Genomic DNA, 21026 nt, shown 5'->3' on the forward strand with positions numbered 1-21026 from the left:
TGAAAAAAAAAAAAAAAAAAAAAAAACTTGGACATGAATATTGATTGCACGGAGAAAAAACTCGTCTGCTTAAAGAATCGACAAATTTATGTGAAAAAATAACAGCATCATGTTTTAAAACGACAGCAGATACCAGTGAAAAATATTCAATCGACAACACAAAAAATAATGTATCACGGCAAGAAATGTTGTCTTCTAATGCTATTGAACTAGTGAATGATGCATTTCCAGAAGAAAGACGTACAAGCAATGAATTTTCGGAAGTGCCTATTGAGAAACATTTAGCAAAACTTCTCATTCTTAGAAACTGGAAAATATCCCCCCCCCCCCCGCCCAGCGTTCTTCAAATTTTCAGGGGGAATTTTGGGGGTCTTTCCTCTCTTTTTTAGGGAGGGTCTCTTTCTAGGGGGTAATCAGTAATATTTAAGGGAGTATGCCAACACTCTTAGGGGGGGGGTCTCTCCTACTATTGTCGAACTTGCAAAAAATATGACTTCTCTTTTGGACATTTTCTGTAACAAAAAAAGGGCTTTATTTACTTCTCAATGATTTTTTATCCCCTTAAAATGTCCGCACTATCTCTTAAGTCCTTATATATTATAGAGGCAAAATCGGCGCCCTTCAACTCGACTTTCCCGCGCCCTTTTGACCACCCAGTCCGGCCCTGGCGCTCTCCCACTTAAAAACATTTTTAAGCTAGCTTTCGCGATGTCAGACTACAGAGTAGAGGGGTGAGAGGTCCCCAACGAGAATTATTTAAAACTGAATACACTAAAACACATTTTTAGACTGATTAAGGAGAAAAAAAATTACGTAAATAAAGCATAAATATTCGAGAAAATAGCTATTGGAGCCTCTTCATCAGTGCAAAAAGCTCACCAACACAACCAGAAGTTGCGAGAGAACATTTTTCATTTAACATTTTTAGACTGTTTGGCCAAGTTGAGGGGACTAACCAAATGTTGTAAAATGAAATTAGCTTACTATCTATAGGGAATAGACTAACGTGTGATCCGTAGTTTTCGCATAGATTTTCTACTCGCAAAAGCGTGAAAACCCTTTTACTTCTTTTAAAGTTAAAAACTCTTGTAATGAATGAGAAATTAAAGCAAACTCTGAAACATATAAAACCGTCTCTGTGAAGAGCAATAAATTGCTTCGTGTACCATTTCACACCTCCTCCTCACTTTCTTACCCTTGTCACCATTTTCCAGAAATTAAAAAAAAAGGAAGTTTTTGTTTCATGGGGAGGTTTTCAAAAATTTCTCTTAAAATCCATTGTTAATTTTTTCTTTGAAAATTGGAAAATGTCATTGTTTTCTTCCTCCTGGAGTTGACCTCTACGGTCTAAAAAAAAAAGAAAAAAAAACATTGTTCCCATGACTTTCCACTGTGGCCCCCTCAGACAAAAAACAAGGAATTGTACTGATATGATTTCAAGAAAAACACTTGTTCTGTATTAAAGTAATTTAAATCTGGTAGTAATACAAAAGTCTAAGATTTCGAAGATATTTTTTCTTTTTGCTTGCAGGAAGAGATTAAAACCAAAATTTCCTTATTAGGAAAATACGTTTATTTTTTCCACATCAAAAGGGTAATTTGCCGCCCCTAGAAAAGTGCCGCCCGGGGCGAACCGCCCCCTCCGCCCCACCCTAGCTACACCACTGTTTGTACCTCATAAAGTATAATAAAATTATTTTTAATAAATCAGAATTTTCGACTCTTACTTCTTTGCTAAGAGATTTTATTTATTTGTTTAAATTTATTTATTTTTTGAAAAGATAAATTTACATTAATTCTAAGGTAGTTTACACCGTAAAATTGTTTGTTTAATTTACTTCTTGTACCTACTAATTGTGGCTAGACACAAAATTTTCCTTGTTGGTGAGATGAAATTTTGTTACGTCTATGGGTGTAATATAATAGCAGGAAAATGGGAATAACACATTAAATCTTGTTGTATTCAATGTCTCAAATTAATTATTTTTATTTTTTGCTTATTGTGGAAGTAGATTTATAAAATTGCTTCTTATCTTCGGTTCAAATTCCATTAATTTCACAGATTTCTCTCCATTAAAATGTAGCATTTAAATGCTACTATCAAAATAGTTCAAAATTTGCAACAAGCTTTCATTCAGTCATAAAATAAATTTAAACAATGTTAATATGTTTTTTAATGTTGATATTGCTTGCATTATTAAGTTTAAATGCGTAATTTTTATATCTTTTCAATATTTTGCAATATTTTACTTTAATTGTAACAAAGCCAACTTTTTGCTGTGTCTATATTTTTAGGTTGAATGAAAATGCTGCTTTGCTTTCTAATACAGAAGTATGTATATTTTTTTTATTCAGAAATTAGTATTGTACCTTTAAAGTCAATATTTTTTTTAATTCAGAAATTAGTATTGAGCCTTTAAAATCAATTTTTTTTAAAGTTGCTAATCCGGTTTTTAACTCAAGTTGAACAGTTTAAAAAATGTATTTTCGAAAGTATGTATAAATCAGAAAAAAGAAGAAAACTTCTATTTTTAAATCATTCTCACCCTTTTTTTACCATTACCATTTAAGGATGGTTGGCGGTTTATACCAGGAGTGCCGACTTAGGGGTGGGATCAGGCTCCATTGAAATTTTTGGAGGGGTTGTTTGGAAGTGTATTTTCTCTCTTTCTTGCAGGGCTCTTGCTCATGGCAGAAGGAGAGATGGGCACAGGCCCGGCTACTGGGGTAAAGCGGCCGCCTAGGGAGGTAAATTTTAGGGGCGGCAAAATGTTGAAGTTAAAACCTTTTTTTTTAAAGTATAAAATATTTTGTTTTCAGCGCTACAAAATTAACTGCTTTAATGCTGAAAAAAAAAAAAGAATGTGTATCAGTACTTGGATGGATATGCAAAACATAGTTCAGAATTTAACTAGAAATTCAATTTAAATTTAGAGGCGGCAAATTGCTTGATTTAAAAGACTTCTGAAAACATCAATATCTGTGTCAGTACCAAAAGATGCATTGTTTCAATGTTAAAAAAGATAATTTAAAGTGTGTACCAGTCCCTTGGATATGCAAAACCCATTCTGGAATTTAACTAGAAACAAACTTTAATTTTAAGCACTTTTCTATTATTTTATTAAACATTATTTTATATTATTATTATTCAATTGGGGGAGGGGGCGACACTTATTAATGTTGCCTAGGGCAGCTGAATTACTAGAGCCGGCCCTGGATGGGCACCCCTGTTTATACCCAAGATTTAGTGATAATGTAAGTGTACTGATTGTATATGATCCTTGCATTTTACCTACATCCTAATTTTAGCTCTTGATTTTGAGAAATATAATGCAATAAAACTTCATTTCATTTGCTTATAGGTATTGATGATACTTGAAAATTTAAAAGCTGATTTAAAAGGTTCAAAATATGGACTACAAAATGCTAATGAAATGGACCCAACAACTTAGTGAAAAAGGAGAAAGGCTTACAGAGACTGAATACTATTGTTTATGAAGTAAGTGTTTATTTTTGAATTCTTGATGTAATTATTTTATTAATGATTTTTTTTTTTATAAATAGGGAAATATCTTTTTGAAAAGTTTTGAGTCAATTGAAAACTATTATTGATATTAGGTTTTTTTTTTCTTTTTATACTCAAAATTCATTTTTTGTCACAACATTATGTCATTTGAAAAGCAAAATGTTTATTGGTAGTTTTTTACTTTCAAACCTGTATAATTATTACTTTTCCAAACATTAATTTTTTCGTCGTCTTCTTTTGAGTAATGATGAATTGCTATTTATCCTCACTTGACCATTTTTTAATGTTTCTTTGATTTTTCATTTAACTATGAAAAAAAAATTGAAAAAAGTCTGTTCTGTTTTAGCTTATTTTTAGATTATTATTTTATTGCAGTACATTTTGCCCAAAATTCATCCACCAAAGTTATTTAATGAGTTTAGTGTGTGAAATATCATTTTTATGTATTATCTTAAAAAGAAATGCAGCCAAACCTGTTTTTGTGCAAGTTTTTTTTTTTTTTTTTTTTTTTTTTGTGTTTGTGTGTGTGTGATTTTTTATTTTATTTTATTTTATTTTATTTATTTTTTTGTGCGGTGAATGAAAATTTCAATCAGATTGGGACTCAGTTGACAAAATTAGTTTAAAATGGACAAAATTATTTTAAAACGAACAAAGTTATTTATAAAATTTTATTTTTGTGCATTTTTTTTTTTATTCGGCCCCTATCCAATGCTCAAAAACAGCTTTGGGTGTAATGTAATAAGTTAAGTATGAATGAAGAAGGAAAGTGTTAAAACAAGAGTTTTTGCTATTTTGTGCCTCTTTGCCTTTCCTCTTCTCGGGCAATATTTTGGGCAAATATAATTATTACTTTTCACATTCATAGCTAAAAAATTATTGAATTTTTCAATTGATTGATGAATTTCGAGTTCTGTATATTCTCATTATATGAAATATTTATTCTTAGAATACTTTCATGTTGATTTTCTATTTACTCTTTTCCAGACTGTTAAATACTTGGAAGAAATGCCATGTGCTACTCAGAATGCAGAATCTGTGCAGACTTTCTTAACAGCTATAAGTGCATACAGTTTAACAAAGTAAAAAATATATATATATTTATCTTTTTCCTTCCCGTCTCTCTCTCTCTCTCTCTCTTTCTTTACTAATGTTATCAAGTATGTTGTTGAAATTCTCAAAAGCTTTACATCTTATTTTGTGCTGCTTTTGTTCAATTTTGTTAGTTTTAATTTATCACTTGTGTGAGGCATTTGTTTGTAATTATTGCAATATTTTTACTTCCTTTTACAAAAAAGGAAGTATTGTATTCGCAAAAAAATTATCACCCAAAAATGGGCCTTAATTTCCATTTTGCTCACCCCAAAATGAATGTCGAGTTTTTTTTTTTAAACTCGACCACACGTGGATCTGTGCCTAGGAACGTACAGACACCCGAAATATCCGTTTTGACGATCCCTGAGTTAATTACAACGAGTTTTCTAGTGACGTCTGTATGTATGTATGTCTGTCCGCATAACTCAAGAACAGAATGTAATAGAAAGTTGAAATTTGGTACCTAGACTCCTAGTGGGGTCTAGTTGTGCACCTTCCTTTTTGGTTGCATTCGTATTCTCCAAAGGGGGTCTTTTGCCCCTTTTCGGGGGAAATCATTGTTAATTTTGATGTAAACTCAAGTGGTGTTATAATTTGGCAGACACTTGGCGAAATATCGCCAGCTTTTAGTCGCCAACTTGGCAACAAATTTGGCAATTTTTTTTAAATTTTTTTTTTTTTTAATCTGGTTTCAATTTGGCTACTTGTTGGTGATATTTTGAGAGTAAACTACTGAATCATATTAAAACTACCAATAATGAGAAAATGACAGTAAATTGGAGTAAAAGGAAGTCATGGCTCAGCTCGTTTTATTTTAACTTTCAAATGAGGTTTATTAGGGGTTCGGCTGACGTGATATGTCATGTAAAAGATTCGAGAGGCCTGAAAAGGACCTGATTTTTCAAGCACACAAGACGATATTTCCTCTCAAGATTCCCCCCCCCCCCCCCCGAAAGTTAAACCAAAAACAGAGTGGAGCTCATTTTTTTCCTCAAGGGATGACAAGCGGAGGTTTTAAAAGGTGTATTCCCAATCCTTTGTAGTTCTCTTTCTTTCAATTGCTTGCCACTTATAGGAGTTTCAAATGCTTACTTAAGGAGAGGGGGGGGGGGTTGTATCCAAGTACTACCCCCAATCCCCAGGGGAGAATCCCACAAATTTGCTTTCTTTTACTTTGAAAATCTCTTTATCTTCATGGCAAGGGTCTTGCACAGAAATTTTGCGGCTTGTCACAAATGACTTTTATGCACCCTCCCTCCATATTGTTTACCCCTGCGTTTCTACACATATTTCACCCCTCATTTTAAAAATCTTGGACCCCCTTCAGGCTCGGAACCCAGCAAACGAGTGTAGTCCCCCCCCCTCCCACCCCCGGCACACCACTGCTTTATTGGCTAGTCATTCGTTCATTGCTGATCGATATCACAGAAATGGCCGCATGTCTGCCTTGATGTTTTGCAAATGCATTTGAATACAAGGAAATGTTCTCTAAGGTTTTTCATTTTAAATTTAGCAATCATTTGCTCTTTTCATGCTCCCTTTATAGTTGTTCAGTGCATTTTAGCTAACAGTAAAAGGAGCAGGTCCAAACTTTAAAGCAATTTTTATAAATTTATTCTTATGATAGTTTCAAAGCCACAAAATGGCATCGCGCGATGGAACAACAAGCTTTGTTTTTTACTTTTTTTTTTTTTGAGATTTGTCTTTTTTTTTTACCGGTTTTTGTTTCTTGTGCAAAGGTTGTTTTTTTTTAATGTTTTATTTTTAACTCATTTAATTAGCTTAAAATCAGAGCAATTCCAGGTCTGTAAAATTTCCGCATTTGCTAAAACATCACATATTTGCCACCTTTAATAAAAATTTCAACATTTTAGTGGCTTTTTTTTGCAGTGGTCCAAATTTTTTATGCATTTCAAAATCCGATTGCTTCCAACACTGAAATTCACCCGTTTAAGTTTCCCATATGATTCTACCACATGGATATAGCTAATTTTGTGCTTACTATTATTTTAACTCTTCTTACCTCATATTACATAGCAGAGGACTTGCTCAATCGCTTTTTTGCCACGCCCTCTTGGAACTTTCAATCCAGTTGAAAGTTCCGAGTTTAAGTAAAGCTAGATTATCCTTTTTTTACTTTCTTCTATATCTAATATATAGAAAAAAGTATTGGATTCGTGCAAATTTTCGAATTTCAAATTTTGACGGATTTGAACGTTTTGAGGCGCGCTGAGTCCATTTTGACCATTTTTGGAAAATGTCTGTCTCTCTGTGTGTCTTTGTGTCACTCAGACACAAATGTCTGTGTGTGTGTGTCACGTCTGTGTGTGACCAGTTTTTTGTGGCCGCTCTACAACAAAACCTACCGCACGAAATCGAACGAAATTTGGTACACATATGTGCCTCTATGTGAACTTGTGCCCATTGGTTTTTGGGGCGAATTCCTCCAAGGGGGTGGAGCAATGGGACGTTTTTTGAGTTATAAGTGCCTGCTATTCCCCAGCAAGTAACTGGCGGAATCAAACAAAATTTGGTCCATATGTTGCCCCTAACAGGTACAGGTGCTGATTCAATTTTGGTGTCAATAGCTCACACGAGGGTTGAGCTATACAACATTTTTGTCCTCAATTGTGACTGCTGTATCTCAAGAAATAATAAACGGAATCAAACAAAAATTTATCGACAAGTAGCCCCTAGAAGGTGTAAGAGCTGATTCTATTTTGGTGTCAATAGCTGAAAGGGGGTGGCGCAATCGAACGTTCTTTTTTTTCATTGTGAGTGCCATATCTCAATAAGTAATGCTATGTTCTGGATGAAATCTATACATATAATAAAATAAGATGTTTGTGTGTGTGTGTGTGTGTGTGTGTGTGTGTGTGTGTGTGGCGCGCATCCCGGGAAAACGATAAGGCCTAGAAAGATCAAATTTGGTATAGAGCCATTCCATTTCAGATCAGGCAGGGTCTGTCACATGACCATCATCGATTTTTTTGAAAAAATTACAGTAGTTACAACTAAGGGACATATGAAATATCCCAAAAGGATTTTGCAAGAAAAATTTTTTTTCTTCAGTTATAGCCTATTAAAATTCTGCACAAAATCCGCCATTTTGGAAAAAACCGGCAAAACACTCCATTTCAAATGGACATTATTTCAAAAGTATTTAACCTATTTGAATAATTCTTTTTTCTAAAAATAAATAAGGACCCATATATCCTCCAGACATCGTTTTTAAAAGTTTAGTTAGGTTTTTTGATAAAGAAAAAAAATCATTTTTGTCGCGAAAAAACTGCATTTTTACCGATTTTATGATTTTTTTTCTCCACGAAAAAAAAGTTTTTTTTACTAAACGGAGATGGCAGTCTAAAGCCCTTATATGATAGTTTCATAACATATTTTATTATAATCCTTGGATGCATACAGCCTCGGAAATAAAATTTGAAATTTTGAAAATTTTCAAAAATTAGCGATTTTTGAAGTAATTTTACTCAAAAAACCCATTTTTTGAAAATCTAAAAATTGGCTCACTTGAACCCCATATAATGCTTAACAAGTGGGTAGACACCGCATCCCGTATTTTTTCCCATAAAATGTTTTATGATTTTTTGAAAGTGACCTTATCGCCCATGGCATGCATGTAAAATAAAAATGTCTAATAATTTCAGTAACTAAAATTCTGGTTATATTAATGCCTAATAACTACAATAAAGGTGCCCTTTATCAGGAACAACTAAAATCTTACTAACTTTTAATAATATATCAGTAACAAACCGCTGTTGATGACCTAGTCAATTCGTCTTTTTGTAAGACTCTGTGTGTAGCCTTTAGATAGAAGAGCCTTTGGTGATTATATTAATGACTAATAGCTACGATAATGATGTACTTTATCAGTAACAGTAAAAATCTATATATATATATATATATATTTTATAAATATTACTTTATTTTGTCTCCAAAGCTATGCATTCACCGTTACTTTCATATGCAGCAACGAATCATATTTTTTCTCTTTCAATTCTTTTCTCTTCAACTCAATTACGCGACAGGGGAAACCATCAAAGGGAAGAACAATACAATGCATTTAAAACGATTAATTTTAATTTCGTGCTTTGGTTTGACATTGGCGAATGTTGTCACATAATTTTTGGATCCTACCTAGTATGATTACTTTTATACGTAAAAATATGTATACTAAATTCATACCGCAAAACTCACTTGTAGTTTAAGAACTTAAAAAGCCCACTGTTTTATGAGAGAAATAATTAATTGAACATGGTTGTAAGTTGAGGTAACCAAACAGATCACCAAAGGTAGCTATTATAGCCTGGGATCCAATTTCTAACAAAAGAAGGTCAGGATCCCTATAGTCTTCAGAACTTATTTTAATGCGTAAGTGGCCTGAAATCAGTCAAAAATACAAAAATTTGAATGAAACGAATAAGGAAGTGTGGGATCTCAGCTCTCATAACAATTAGGCGCTGATCAGCAGAAAAATATATTCATATAACGAAGTACAAAAAGACGAATTGACTGGGTCATCAGAAGCGGTTTGATACTGCTACATTATTAAAAGTCAGTAAAAATTTTTTTATTGCTGATAAAGTGCACCATTATTGTAGCTATTAGGCATTAATTTCATCAGATTTTCAGTGACTGTAATTATTAGAAATTTTTATTTTACATGCATGCCATGGGCGATAAGGTCACTTTCAAAAAATCATAAAACATTTTATGGGAAAAAATACGGGATGCGGTGTCTACCCACTTGTTAAGCATTATATGGGGTTCAAATGAGCCAATTTTTAGATTTTTAAAAAATGGGTTTTTTGAGTAAAATCACTTCAAAAATCACTAATTTTTGAACATTTTTAAAATTTCAAATTTTTTTTCCGAGGCTGTATGCATCCAAGGATTATAATAAAATATGTTATGAAACTATCATATAAGGGCTTTAGACTGCCATCTCCGTTTGTTAAAAAAATCTTTTTTTTCATGGAGAAAAAAAAATCATAAAATCGGTAAAAATGCAGTTTTTTCGCGACAAAAATGATTTTTTTTCTTTATCAAAAAACCTAACTAAACTTTCAAAAACGATGTCTATAGGATACATGGGTCCTTATTTATTTTTAGAAAAAAGAATTATTCAAACAGGTCCATTTGAAATGGAGTGTTTTGCCGTTTTTTTCTAAAATGGCGGATTTTGTGCACAATTTTAATAGGCTGTAACTGAAGAAAAAAAATTTTTCTTGCAAAATCCTTTTAGGATATTTCATATGTCCCTTAGTTGTAACTACTGTATTTTTTTCAAAAAAATCGGTGATGGTCATATGACACTTTTCATACCTGCCTGCCTGATTTGAAATGGAATGACTCTATACTGGTACAGTTTTTGCCGAGGATGTGCACCTCGGGCTTCGATTTTTGATATTTTAATTAGAAAAAAGTTATTTAATGTTTTATGTGTTTTTTTTGCACTTTTTAGTATTTTTACCTCACAGACCCCGAACCAATCGCACCATACAAATATTTTTTGTACTACAGTGTAGAAAATTTAATTTTAAATATAATGAATGAAAAAATTTTGAAGATTGAGCAATATTTATATTTTTTATGAATTTTTGAAAAAACCTTTAATTTGCATTTTTTCCAGGGCTTTATTTTTTTCTAATATCATCCTGCGAGAAGAATAGAAGCCTCATTTATAAATTTTAAGTTGGTAATAGTAAAAACATTTCGCCCTCTTCAGAAAAAAAAAGTTCTTAAAAATACGGAATAGTTTTTTTTTTTTTACAATTTTTTTAATGCTGAACACATCATGTCTTTTCACGCATCGGTCGAAAAAAGCGTTCTTCAATCTTTTATACTTGTGACGTCACTACTTGGATTTCGATTCGATATTTACGATGGAATCTTAATCGTAAGCAATGTTAATCTTTTTTTTTACTATATAGCTTTCTTCAACATTTTATGACGTGATGACTACGTGTTTTTCCGGCAGCGCTTGCTTTTTTTTTTTTTTTTTTAATTTAGGGATTGCATTTATTTCTTTTTGCATTCCCCCCCCCCCCCAAACTGGACCTTTTGCTGTATCTATATTACGTTACATTTCATGGTTGTGCGAATTTAATTCAATAAAAACAGCGAGATTTTTTTATGTTTGTCAAACACTACTTTTTGCACTACTACGGGGAATTTGAGATTTTTTTTTTCTTTTGCTTTACTTAAATAAAAAAAAAGCTGTTTTTTGACAGATCTTTGTTTTTATTAGGAAATGGGCGGGGAGGTTAAAATAAATAGAGATGGATAACAAAATTTAGAGATAGATCATAAAGGTAAATAGCCGCCGAAGGCGGCAATCTTGGCGTAAAAATGTGAATGGCACAAAAAAAAAAGAGATGGATTGATTGATACTGCTGAATGACAAGTTCACCAAACAGCCGCCGTAGGTGGCTGCTTGCACAGAAAGGCGAATTACGAAAGAAGGCGAACCAGCTGGTCGCCGCAGGCGGCTAGTTTGGAATAAATGTGAATCCATTTGTAAATAGACGTTGGTTCAATTTTGGCGCCATTCGCTGCATGAGGGGCTGATTTTTTTCTTTTTTTGTGTGAATAAAAATAGCTTTATAAATGCAACAATAAGAAAGATAAATTGTAATACACCGTCGTCTGCGTATTTCGCGTGATTTTAACTGTTGGAAAATAAACAGAAAATCGGGATGATTTAAAATTTTTAACTGTTGCCATCTTGTGTTTGTTAAAAAATAAATGTTTGTAATTATTTTAAGCAAGACATTTAAAATGATTTTAAATTTTCATTCTTTGCTTTGCTTTTGAGATAAATGGGGAATTAGGATGGTCGTCAAGTTTTGGCGTGTTTAATTTTGTTTTTGTTGGGAATATTGCTTTCTCGTCAAGCATGGGGAGGGATTAGAATAATAAGAAAGATATTCAGAAAGTTTCATGATGGCCACAACATACTAGTTTTTTTCTGAAAATTGATTAAAAGCGTTTCAGATGACAATGGAATAACAAAATAATTGAACTTCAATGGTTACATTTTACAAAAGTTAAAAAATGTTGCTTGTTACCTAAATTCTGGATTTTCTTCATTGGTTTAAAACCCTCTTAAAATTTTAGTGATCATATCAGTTACCATATTTTCCTGCCTATAAGCCGTAGATTATCTGTGCTTTTTTTTTTCAACATCAACACATTTAGCCTCAGTCTTTACAGTATGATTTGCCAATAGAGACCGTTTGGCTGCCTGTAGTTTGTTTATTTTACACAGCTTGAATGTTCCTCTTACGCGATTCAGGCTATGTAAAATAAACAACCATACAGGGAAAAAAGAAGCCTTCATTTGCCCAAGATATTTCCAGATCACAATTTCCAGAAGAAACCATTATTTTTTAGATAATTTTTTTCATTAATTTTTATTATGCCTTAAAAGTTACTGCTTTTTTTATGTTTTCAATTTAGATGCTAAAATAGTATGCTAAGCCAAAACTACATTTTTTACATTGTATCATCTGGGGGTTATAATGAAGATTTTTTTTTTTCTGCTGGCCGATTTTAGGACCTGAGGATTATATGCTGCCACAGATAATACACAGGGAAATACAGTAGTTTAAATGCTAAATATATTAGCTTATTAGCCCATTGCACTCATAGTTTTATATGATTCTTAATTTTGTGCTTTCATAAATTCGAGCGAACTTCTAATCGAATGAGATAGTGATGTACATAAAAAAGTTTTACTGATGCCACATTTCCAAAACCTGATAAGTATGACATCGCCGTTCAACTTACTATCAGCAACCTTGATATTATATAAAACTGGTTTGACCTTGCATTTAATGAAACTGGTGTTTAAAAAGTGGTTCAATACTAAGAGACATGAAATCAATATTTAGAATGGACTTGATACAATTTTTGGGTTCAAAAAATTTTAAAAAATATATTGATTGAAAGTAGAGACGTACTGAATACTCCGCCGAGTACCAAGTTACCGAGTACTCGGCCTTTCACTACTTGGCCGAGTTACTAAGTACCAATTATGTTTTAAGAAGAACCACTGACACACATGTGATGAATTTTGAACTTATTAGAATAGTAGTATAGACCTCCTTGTCCATATAATAGTTTTTAAAACTAAATTCCTGCTCAAATTTAATTATGCATTGTTTAAAAAAATTTTGTTTATGTCAAAAATTTAAAAAAAAAAATTTTAATTAAAAATAAATATAAATAAAAGGTATGATTAATCAAGTTGGAATTAAAACAAATTACACCAAACTATTATAGTTCTAGTCTGCCAAACATAAATAATTTTTAAAAACAAATAAAGCAAATGTGCAGGAACGCTGCAGACACCTGTTTCTGCGTTACAAGGAACGTCTTTTTCAGTGCATAAAATGTGAGCTAAAGAATGTAAAGACATTTGACGAAAAATCCAACTTTTGTCTGATGCCTTTAAATCCATGAGCTCACATTTTGTGCATTGAAAAAAGAATTCCTTGTAATGCCAAAACACATGTCTGCAGTGTGCTTTTAATGTTGTTTTATTTCCTTTTATTTTTTGAGCAAAGGTATTTTTAGGTTTGTTATAACTAATTTTTGTTTGTAGCAAAAATCCATTTTTAGTATAAAAATTTCATATTTTCTATACTTGCCTTTTTTTCAATTTTTAATAACTAAGTTTTATTCTTTGCAGGCATTAAAATAAAGATTTATTCCATTGAAGCATTGCAAACTTCATTATTCTCAAAATTTAAATTTGAATTGTAAATGATTGCAGAATATTATATATGCTTGCGCTTTTTTATAAATTTTATTATCTGTCTTGGACAATATTCAATTTTTTGCAACTACTCGGTATTGGCTGAGTACCGGGTACTCGGCAAATTTCCCGAGTAGGCTGAGTATCGAATAGTTATCGAACACTCGATACGTCTCTAATTGAAAGAATAGTTTCAGTAGAATTTGGTCATCTATCAACTTTTTTGCTTTTTGTGAAAAAACTTAAAATGTTAGATATTTCAAATATCACATTATGCTAATGGTAGAATCCATGTCAATTCAACAAGGGCTGTAACATTATGGTCTTGGATTTTTTTGAATTGAACATATGTTGAAATTCATAAAAAAAATTAAGAAATGCATCTTTTTGTTTTTCCCAAAATAAATTCCTGGGCTGAGATATAGGTCGCCAAAGATGGTGATCCTGTCATGATTTCTCACTTGGGATTTTCGTCAAAATCTTTAAAGTACATTATCTCAGGAATGGTAGAACAAATTTTGTGGCAGTTTGTTTTATTTAAAAGGATATTTTTTCTTGTTTAAAAGCTTATGCAACATTTTGAAATATGTGCTTTAGTTTTTTTTTCCACTGTCTTTTGAAAAAAAAAATCTAAAATAATGTTTTTTATTTTTCTCAAATATGTCAATTTCAAAAATTTTCGTTTTTTTACAGTTCATTAGTACCACTGAGCACTACATTCTCTGAAAAGGAGAGCTTCCACTTTTTCCTTTAACAGATTTTAGAGGCATTTGAAAAAATGGGGGTTTTTTAAGGAACTCTTTACGTAATGCTTAATGATCATCATGTTACAGCCCTTGTTGAATTGACATGGATTCTACCTAACGTTTTCTGCAAAATTCTTAAGTTAATACTTTAAACATGAACACTATTTCTGATCAAAAGAGGCAAATCATTTTCGTTTCAGGGGTGAGAAACTGCAACTGTTGAATCTACGCCCAACCAGTTTAGTGGAAGTTCAGTTGGTAAATCAAATTATCTCTTCTTTTTTTTAAGCTTTCAGATTTAATTTATTATTCTGTGCATTTTTTCATTTCTGATTATAATTACATACCTATTATTTTCAATATTAGTTTTGACTTGAATGACTTTTATATTTTTTTCCCCACCATCTCTTTCAAACAATTGCTTTTTTTCTTTTTTTGAAATATTATGATTAAGTTATTGTATGAAAAGATAATTTCTAATGCTTTATTGCTCTAAATATTCAATTTTAAAAGTTTGTATTAAAATTTTGTAATGGAGTTTAGAAAAATGGTATAAACGTCATGCCATTAGGAAATTACAATAAATTGTTTAGCAGCCATGTGTTTTTTAAAACTTTGATATTGCATACATTTTGAAAAATAAAACCAGGCTCGAAACTTTTTTTTGCCTTGGGGGAGGTGTGTCATTTTGTGGCAAAATGGTGGGCGGTGAGGTCAACATTGAAAAGAAGTGTGACATTTATGGACAGCCCCATTAAATCTGGAAACAAATATTTGTGTGTTTTTCATGATTAAGCAATAAAAATGACTCAATAATTTCTTCCTTTTTCTGCTCAGTTAGCATTACAGTAGACCCTCGTTTTACGCGGGGGTTACGTTCCATGGAAATGCCGCGTAATTTGAGACCTAATAGTAGTGTTAAAATAATTGTTTGGTTCCATAAATAAAAAAAATACTTCATTCTAGTGCTGACTAATTGAATAATAAGTTTAATGTGTACTTATATCGATTTTTATGCCTAACGTGTATAAAGAAAACATAAATTAATTTCGTGTTCTGTTCATAAAGAGATAAAGAGGAACTGGCAATGATAATCTTTTGGCAGTCATTAAGTATTTTTCTCTGTAATTCTTTGCAGAGCATTAACACAGCCATGACCACTTGAATCATTTCCATGATAAAATCTTCCTTCACTAACTAATCAGAAAGATAATTTCTATAGTCTAGGAATGGCTCAAAATTTTCAATGTGAACGTTTTTGGTTGTGTGTCACCGATGTCGGTATCCTCGTTGGTTTGGCCTCCTTTGTCACTCCTAAAAGCTCTTCTTCCAGTGAGTTTTGAACTGTATGAGTTTAATAACTTTACTTCTGGAAAGAGCTTTGGAGCTAATCGCATAAAATGTCTCCAGTGACCCAAGCTTGATTATTAGCACGCCAAAATGCAGTTTATTATGTGGAATCTGCAATCTTTAGGAGTTTACACTTTGAAAGAGGGAAAAATTTTATTCGATTGCATTTCTCTGCATCTGCATAAAACCGAAACTCATCTGTCTAAAATAAAATAAAAGTGTCAAATCTTAAACCACGCATAATCAAAACTGCGTAAAATAAACCCGCGTAAAATGAGGATCTACTGTAGTTAATTTAATAAATTGGGACATCATTTTCTTGCGTCTTTAAAGGTTAAAACAATTAAACTATTGTAGCTTTTTAAAAATGTTTAATGTCAACAAACTTATCTGTAAGTAGTAGATACAGGCCCGACTCTTCGTACCTGCAGACCCCGCAGTGTGTGTGTCGGAGAGGTTCAGGGAGGGGGTACGTTTGTAAGGGGCCCAAAGACCCAAGAAATGGATGAAAAAATTGAAAAAACAATAGCACTAAGACTTATTAACGATACAAATATACACTGTTGGCCTCTAGAGCCCTGAACATTTTGTTGCAGGGGGGGGGGGGGCAAAATTTATAGATCCGGGCCTGAGTAGATAATCCTTAGGCTTCTTACTTAAACATAGGAAATAGTTATTTAATATTACTATTAGAAAGAGAAAGGTTTTTGTTGTGAGGCATTCTGAAATGAAATTATAGATAAAATGGTTTAAAAGAAATTTAAACTTTTATTCCAAGTGAAACTGTTTTTTTTTTTTTTTTTGGCTTTTTCTGAATTTAAAAAATGTCATTAAAAATTTTATTCTCCTACCATTTTTGGTAGGTTAATAAGACTTTCTACATCTTTGCTGCATTGTAAAATTATAAGTTTTATTTTTGCTGATCTATAATTTTTAGGTCAGCAAAAATACGCTTATTAACTTTGTTGAATGAAACTAAACTTTTTTTAATGCTAAGCGTCTATTTTTAAGTGGAGTGAACTTACTGATTAACTCTCACAAAGATGGAGAAACTGTATGCGTGGTATTCTGTATGCTTGTTTATGAATACGTTTGATATGGTGAAATTAATGCCAAGCTTAGTTTTATGCTTATTGTTAAATTTTCCTAAGCTTTTCATTTACTCTGTTTATCTCTGCATTTTGGAGGAAAGTCTAAAAAGTGTTGGGCTTTTTATTGCATTAAGATATGAAATGGAATTAATGGTGACTCAGCCAAATCGAGAAACTGCTCCCAAAAATCTATTGTATTAAAAACATTAAGATTTTCTTTAAAGTAATAAATAGGGTTGTTTGTAATTTGTATTTAGGGTAGACCGACCAGTGAGTGAACACCACCCAGTGAATGAACAGCGCATCATTTTTTAAAAAAAAATAAGCTTCCAAAATTTTTTTTTCTGAATAAATTCACTACAAAAGCATTCTTTATTGATATTCTAAGCTATCTGACACCTGATTGGTTACTTTGGATACGTATTTTTTTCCTGGAAAAAATTTGAAATTTTTACTGCAGTGAATCATTTTTTCTCTCTTTCAAAATAATAAGGCTGGTTTCGGGATAGCAATTAGTTTGATACATGTTATTTTTATCGATAAATTTTATTTTTTAACTCTACAAAAGAAAAATTAAGTATACATATTCAGGCTATGGATTTAAATTATTTCAGTCAATGCAGAATGCGTAGATTTTCAGGTAGAGGGGTGTTCAGTCACTGGGTACGAAAAATTGCAAAAATCCAGTGAATGAACAATGGCAAAATTTCTTTTGATTTAAAAAGAAATTTGAAGTTTCTTTGAGATATTTTCATACTTTTTTAATGCAGATAGTTTTATATGCTTATTTATTTATGTATTTCATTATATATTTTATAATTTCTTTATTTTTACTTTCTTCTATATCTAATATATAGAAGAAAGTATTGGATTCGTGCAAATTTTCGAATTTCGAATTTTGACGGATTCGAACGTTTTGAGGTGTGCTGAGTCCATTTCGACCATTTTTGGAAAATGTCTGTCTGTCTGTGTGTATGTGTGTGTGTATGTATGTATGTGTGTGTGTATGTATGTGTGTCACGTCTGTGTGTGACCAGTTTTTTGTGGCCGCTCTACAACAAAAACTACCGCATGAAATCGAACGAAATTTTGTACACATATGTGCCCCTATGTGAACTTGTGCCCATTAGTTTTTGGCGCGAATTCCTCCAAGGGGGGTGGAGCAATGGGACGTTTTTCGAGTTACGCGTGCTTGCTATTCCTCAGGAAGTTACTGGCGGAATCAAACAAAATTTGGTCCATATGTTGGTATTAACAGGAACAGGTGCTGATTCAATTTTGGTGTCAATAACTCAAACGGGGGTTGAGCTGTAGAACGTTTTTTTGTCGTCAATTGTGACTGCTGTATCTCAAGAAATAATGAACGGAATGAAAGAAAAATTTATCGGCAAGTAGCCCTTAGTGGGTATAAGAACTGATTTTATTTTTGTGTCAACAGCTAAAAGGGGGGTAGCGCAATCACCCGTTCTTTTTTTCCATTTTGAGTGCCCTATCTCAAGAAGTAATGCTACGTTCTGGTTGAAATTTGGAATATATGTGAATCCATATGTAAACAGGCTTTGGTTCTATTTTGACGCCGATCGCTCCAAGAGGTGATGATTTTTTTTTTTTTTTGCGAATAAAAATATTTTTATTAATGCAACAATAAGAAAGATATATCGTAATAGATTGTCGTCTGCGTATTTCTCGTGATTTTAATTGTATGGAAATGATAGGAAATATTATCTCAATGATTTAAAATTTTTAACTGTTGCCATCTTATGTTTGTTAACAAATAAAATATTTGTAATTCATTCAAGCAAGGCTTTTAAAATAACTTTCAATTTTCGCTCTTTGCTTTGCTTTTGCAATAATTCAGACATTGGGATAGTCGTCAAGTTTTTGCATGTGTCAGTTTGTTTTTGTTGGGAATATTGCTTCCTCGTCAAGCAAGGGGCGGGATCAGAAAAAAAAAAATATAGAAGAAAGTTTCGTGATGGCCACAACATACTAGTTGTCTTTGTAAACAATGCACTTTTTATTGAGTTTTATCTTTTATCTATCTATATCTCTATCTGTTTATTAACCTACCTACCTACACCTATCTTTCTATATCTTTATCTCTCTTGATAGATAGACAGGTAAATAGAGAGATAGAGAAATAGAAATATATAGATACTGATATAGAGAGAGATGGTTAGATATATAGACAGGTAGATAGACCGATAGATATAGATTGGTGGATATACTGATAAGGAGATAGATAGATAGATTAGCAGATAGTTATGTAGATAAGTAGATATATAGATAGATAAGTATATAGACAGATAAATATATAGATAGCTAGATACAGATAAGTAAATAGATAGATAGATAAGTTCATATATATATATAGATAGATAGATAGATAATAAGATATATAGCTAGATACGGATAAGTAGATAGATAGATAGAAAAATAGATAGAAAGGTATATTGATAGATGGATAGATAAATAAAAAGATAGATATAGATAGATAGATATAGCTAGTTACATAAATAGATAGATAAATAGATATAGATAGTTATATAGATAGATAGATACATCTCAAAGAAACTTAGTTTCTTTTTGAATCAAAACTTATCATGTTCATTCACTGGACCAATTTGTGTTCATTTATTGGTTCGAGGTGTTCATTCACTGGGTCGTTGTGCCATTTTTTTCTTTAAACACATAAAAAAGGCGGAAGTGGTACTATTTAAGTTCCCGCGATTTTTTAGAGGTATTTACATAGATCAATTAAAATGTTTTAGCTGTCACGATCTGTGTAGTATAGAATTTAAAATTAATAGGATTTAAAAAAAATGAAATTGTGCTTAACCGTTGATTCACTGGTCGGTCTACCCTATTTAAGATTGCTCATATTTTATTCCTACTCTTAGCTGATAGAAGAAAGCGAAGAAAGATTTACTGAAGATCAAATGAATGAAATTCTTGCTGTCATTAGCGATACACTCCCTCCGGCCCCAAATTCAGAAAGTCAAGCACCATCGGAGGCTGATTATGACGAGAATGGTTAAAATGTGTGTCCTATCAATTTTAATCATGTTCCATTTTCATGAAATTGTAAATAAAATTCATATTGTAATACAATGCTTAATGATTCAAAGCAGCTGTCTTTATTATTAAAAAAATAAAAGGATTGATGAAATTCTATTATTGTCCCTGCTTAGTTGAATTGGCTAATTTTCAGAAAAGCTTTATTAATTGCAAGTGTTGTAGGAAAAAATGCAATTATAAAGTGTAATAAAAATCAAATATGACATAAATATGTAAATGAAGATTTCCCATTCCTCTCGAGGACAATGGCGCCCTCAATTGCTATGAAAAAACACCTCCGAGAGTAAGAAAGCCCCCCCCCCCCGTCCCCCAAGGAAAAAAAAACATTTCTTTTCTCAATGAAGTTTTTTAGAGTTATCGAATAAACTAAACCAATTATTAAAATTACTTTTTCCCCTAACAAATTCACAACCTTAAAACTTATTTAACATTAAAGAAAAATACAGACAGCAATGTTTATTAAAGATGCCAATACTTCTTATATGGTAAAAGTCTTCTTGTAGTATCAAGGTAGTATAACAATATAGATGGATAAGGATGCAAAACCAGGCTGTAAGAGAAATCACCGGGATTTTTTCTCGGTGATTTCTCTTACCCCCACCGAGGGCAGGGAAAAGTCAGAAATTCCCTTTAACTCCAGATTCCCTATTTGGGCTCAAAAATTTCACTTTGACACCCCCCACCCCACCCCTTCTGCTAATAATCCCCTCCAAAACTAGAAGCTGGATCCACACTAGCATGCATTGAAAACCCACTCAAATTAACCTTCCTAAAATTTTCAGTGCAGCAGTCAGTGCCATGGACCCCCCCTCGAGGCAACTCCTGAGTACACAATAAGAGTAGAAACAGGCATAAAAAGAATAATGCATTATTTATGCCTCGTTAAAATCATGATTTAAGCTTGATTCTGTGAGAGATATTATAGTGATCTGAGAGTGACTTGACTCTAGGAGTGATCTGTCTGAACTTTTAACTGCTTTTATACTTGAGAATTTTCCAGAGTTTGTGTTGCGTTTTTGAACGTTATGACATACTTAAACAATATGTAGAGCAGAGCAGTGGCGGATCCAGGGGGGGGGGGCTTAGGGCGCTATAGCCCCCCCCTCCCCCCTTTTGAGGTCCGAACTTACGCTAGATAAAATCGAAATTTCTACGACTTTTAATACTGCAATATATTTGAGATTTTAAACATGCATTACATTTAAATATATAACTACAATATATAGTGGCATATTAATAGATGGCGGGGGGGAGGGGGGCTAGAAGACTGTAGCCTCGCCCATTCTCCCATTTGTTCAAAACTTAAAACAGTTGTGATCTGCAATGGAATGGAAAGGCTTGGAGGAAACAGTTTCGTTCCG

At 32.3% G+C, this 21026-nt stretch overlaps 1 protein-coding gene across 1 annotated transcript; it reads left to right on the top strand.

Moving 5' to 3' along the window:
* The first annotated feature begins 708 nt into the window (after window positions 1–708).
* On the top strand, window positions 709–19739 carry LOC129230236 (DNA-directed RNA polymerase III subunit RPC9-like). The gene is given in 7 exon segments (XM_054864636.1): window positions 709–723; window positions 2267–2332; window positions 3363–3434; window positions 3437–3499; window positions 4514–4608; window positions 14347–14404; window positions 19488–19739. Coding segments are annotated over 7 exon segments (507 nt in total). The 3' UTR covers window positions 19626–19739.
* Window positions 19740–21026: the final 1287 nt, after the last annotated feature.

Source organism: Uloborus diversus, chromosome 9, assembly GCF_026930045.1.
Source record: "Uloborus diversus isolate 005 chromosome 9, Udiv.v.3.1, whole genome shotgun sequence".
NCBI classification, from domain to species: domain Eukaryota; kingdom Metazoa; phylum Arthropoda; class Arachnida; order Araneae; family Uloboridae; genus Uloborus; species Uloborus diversus.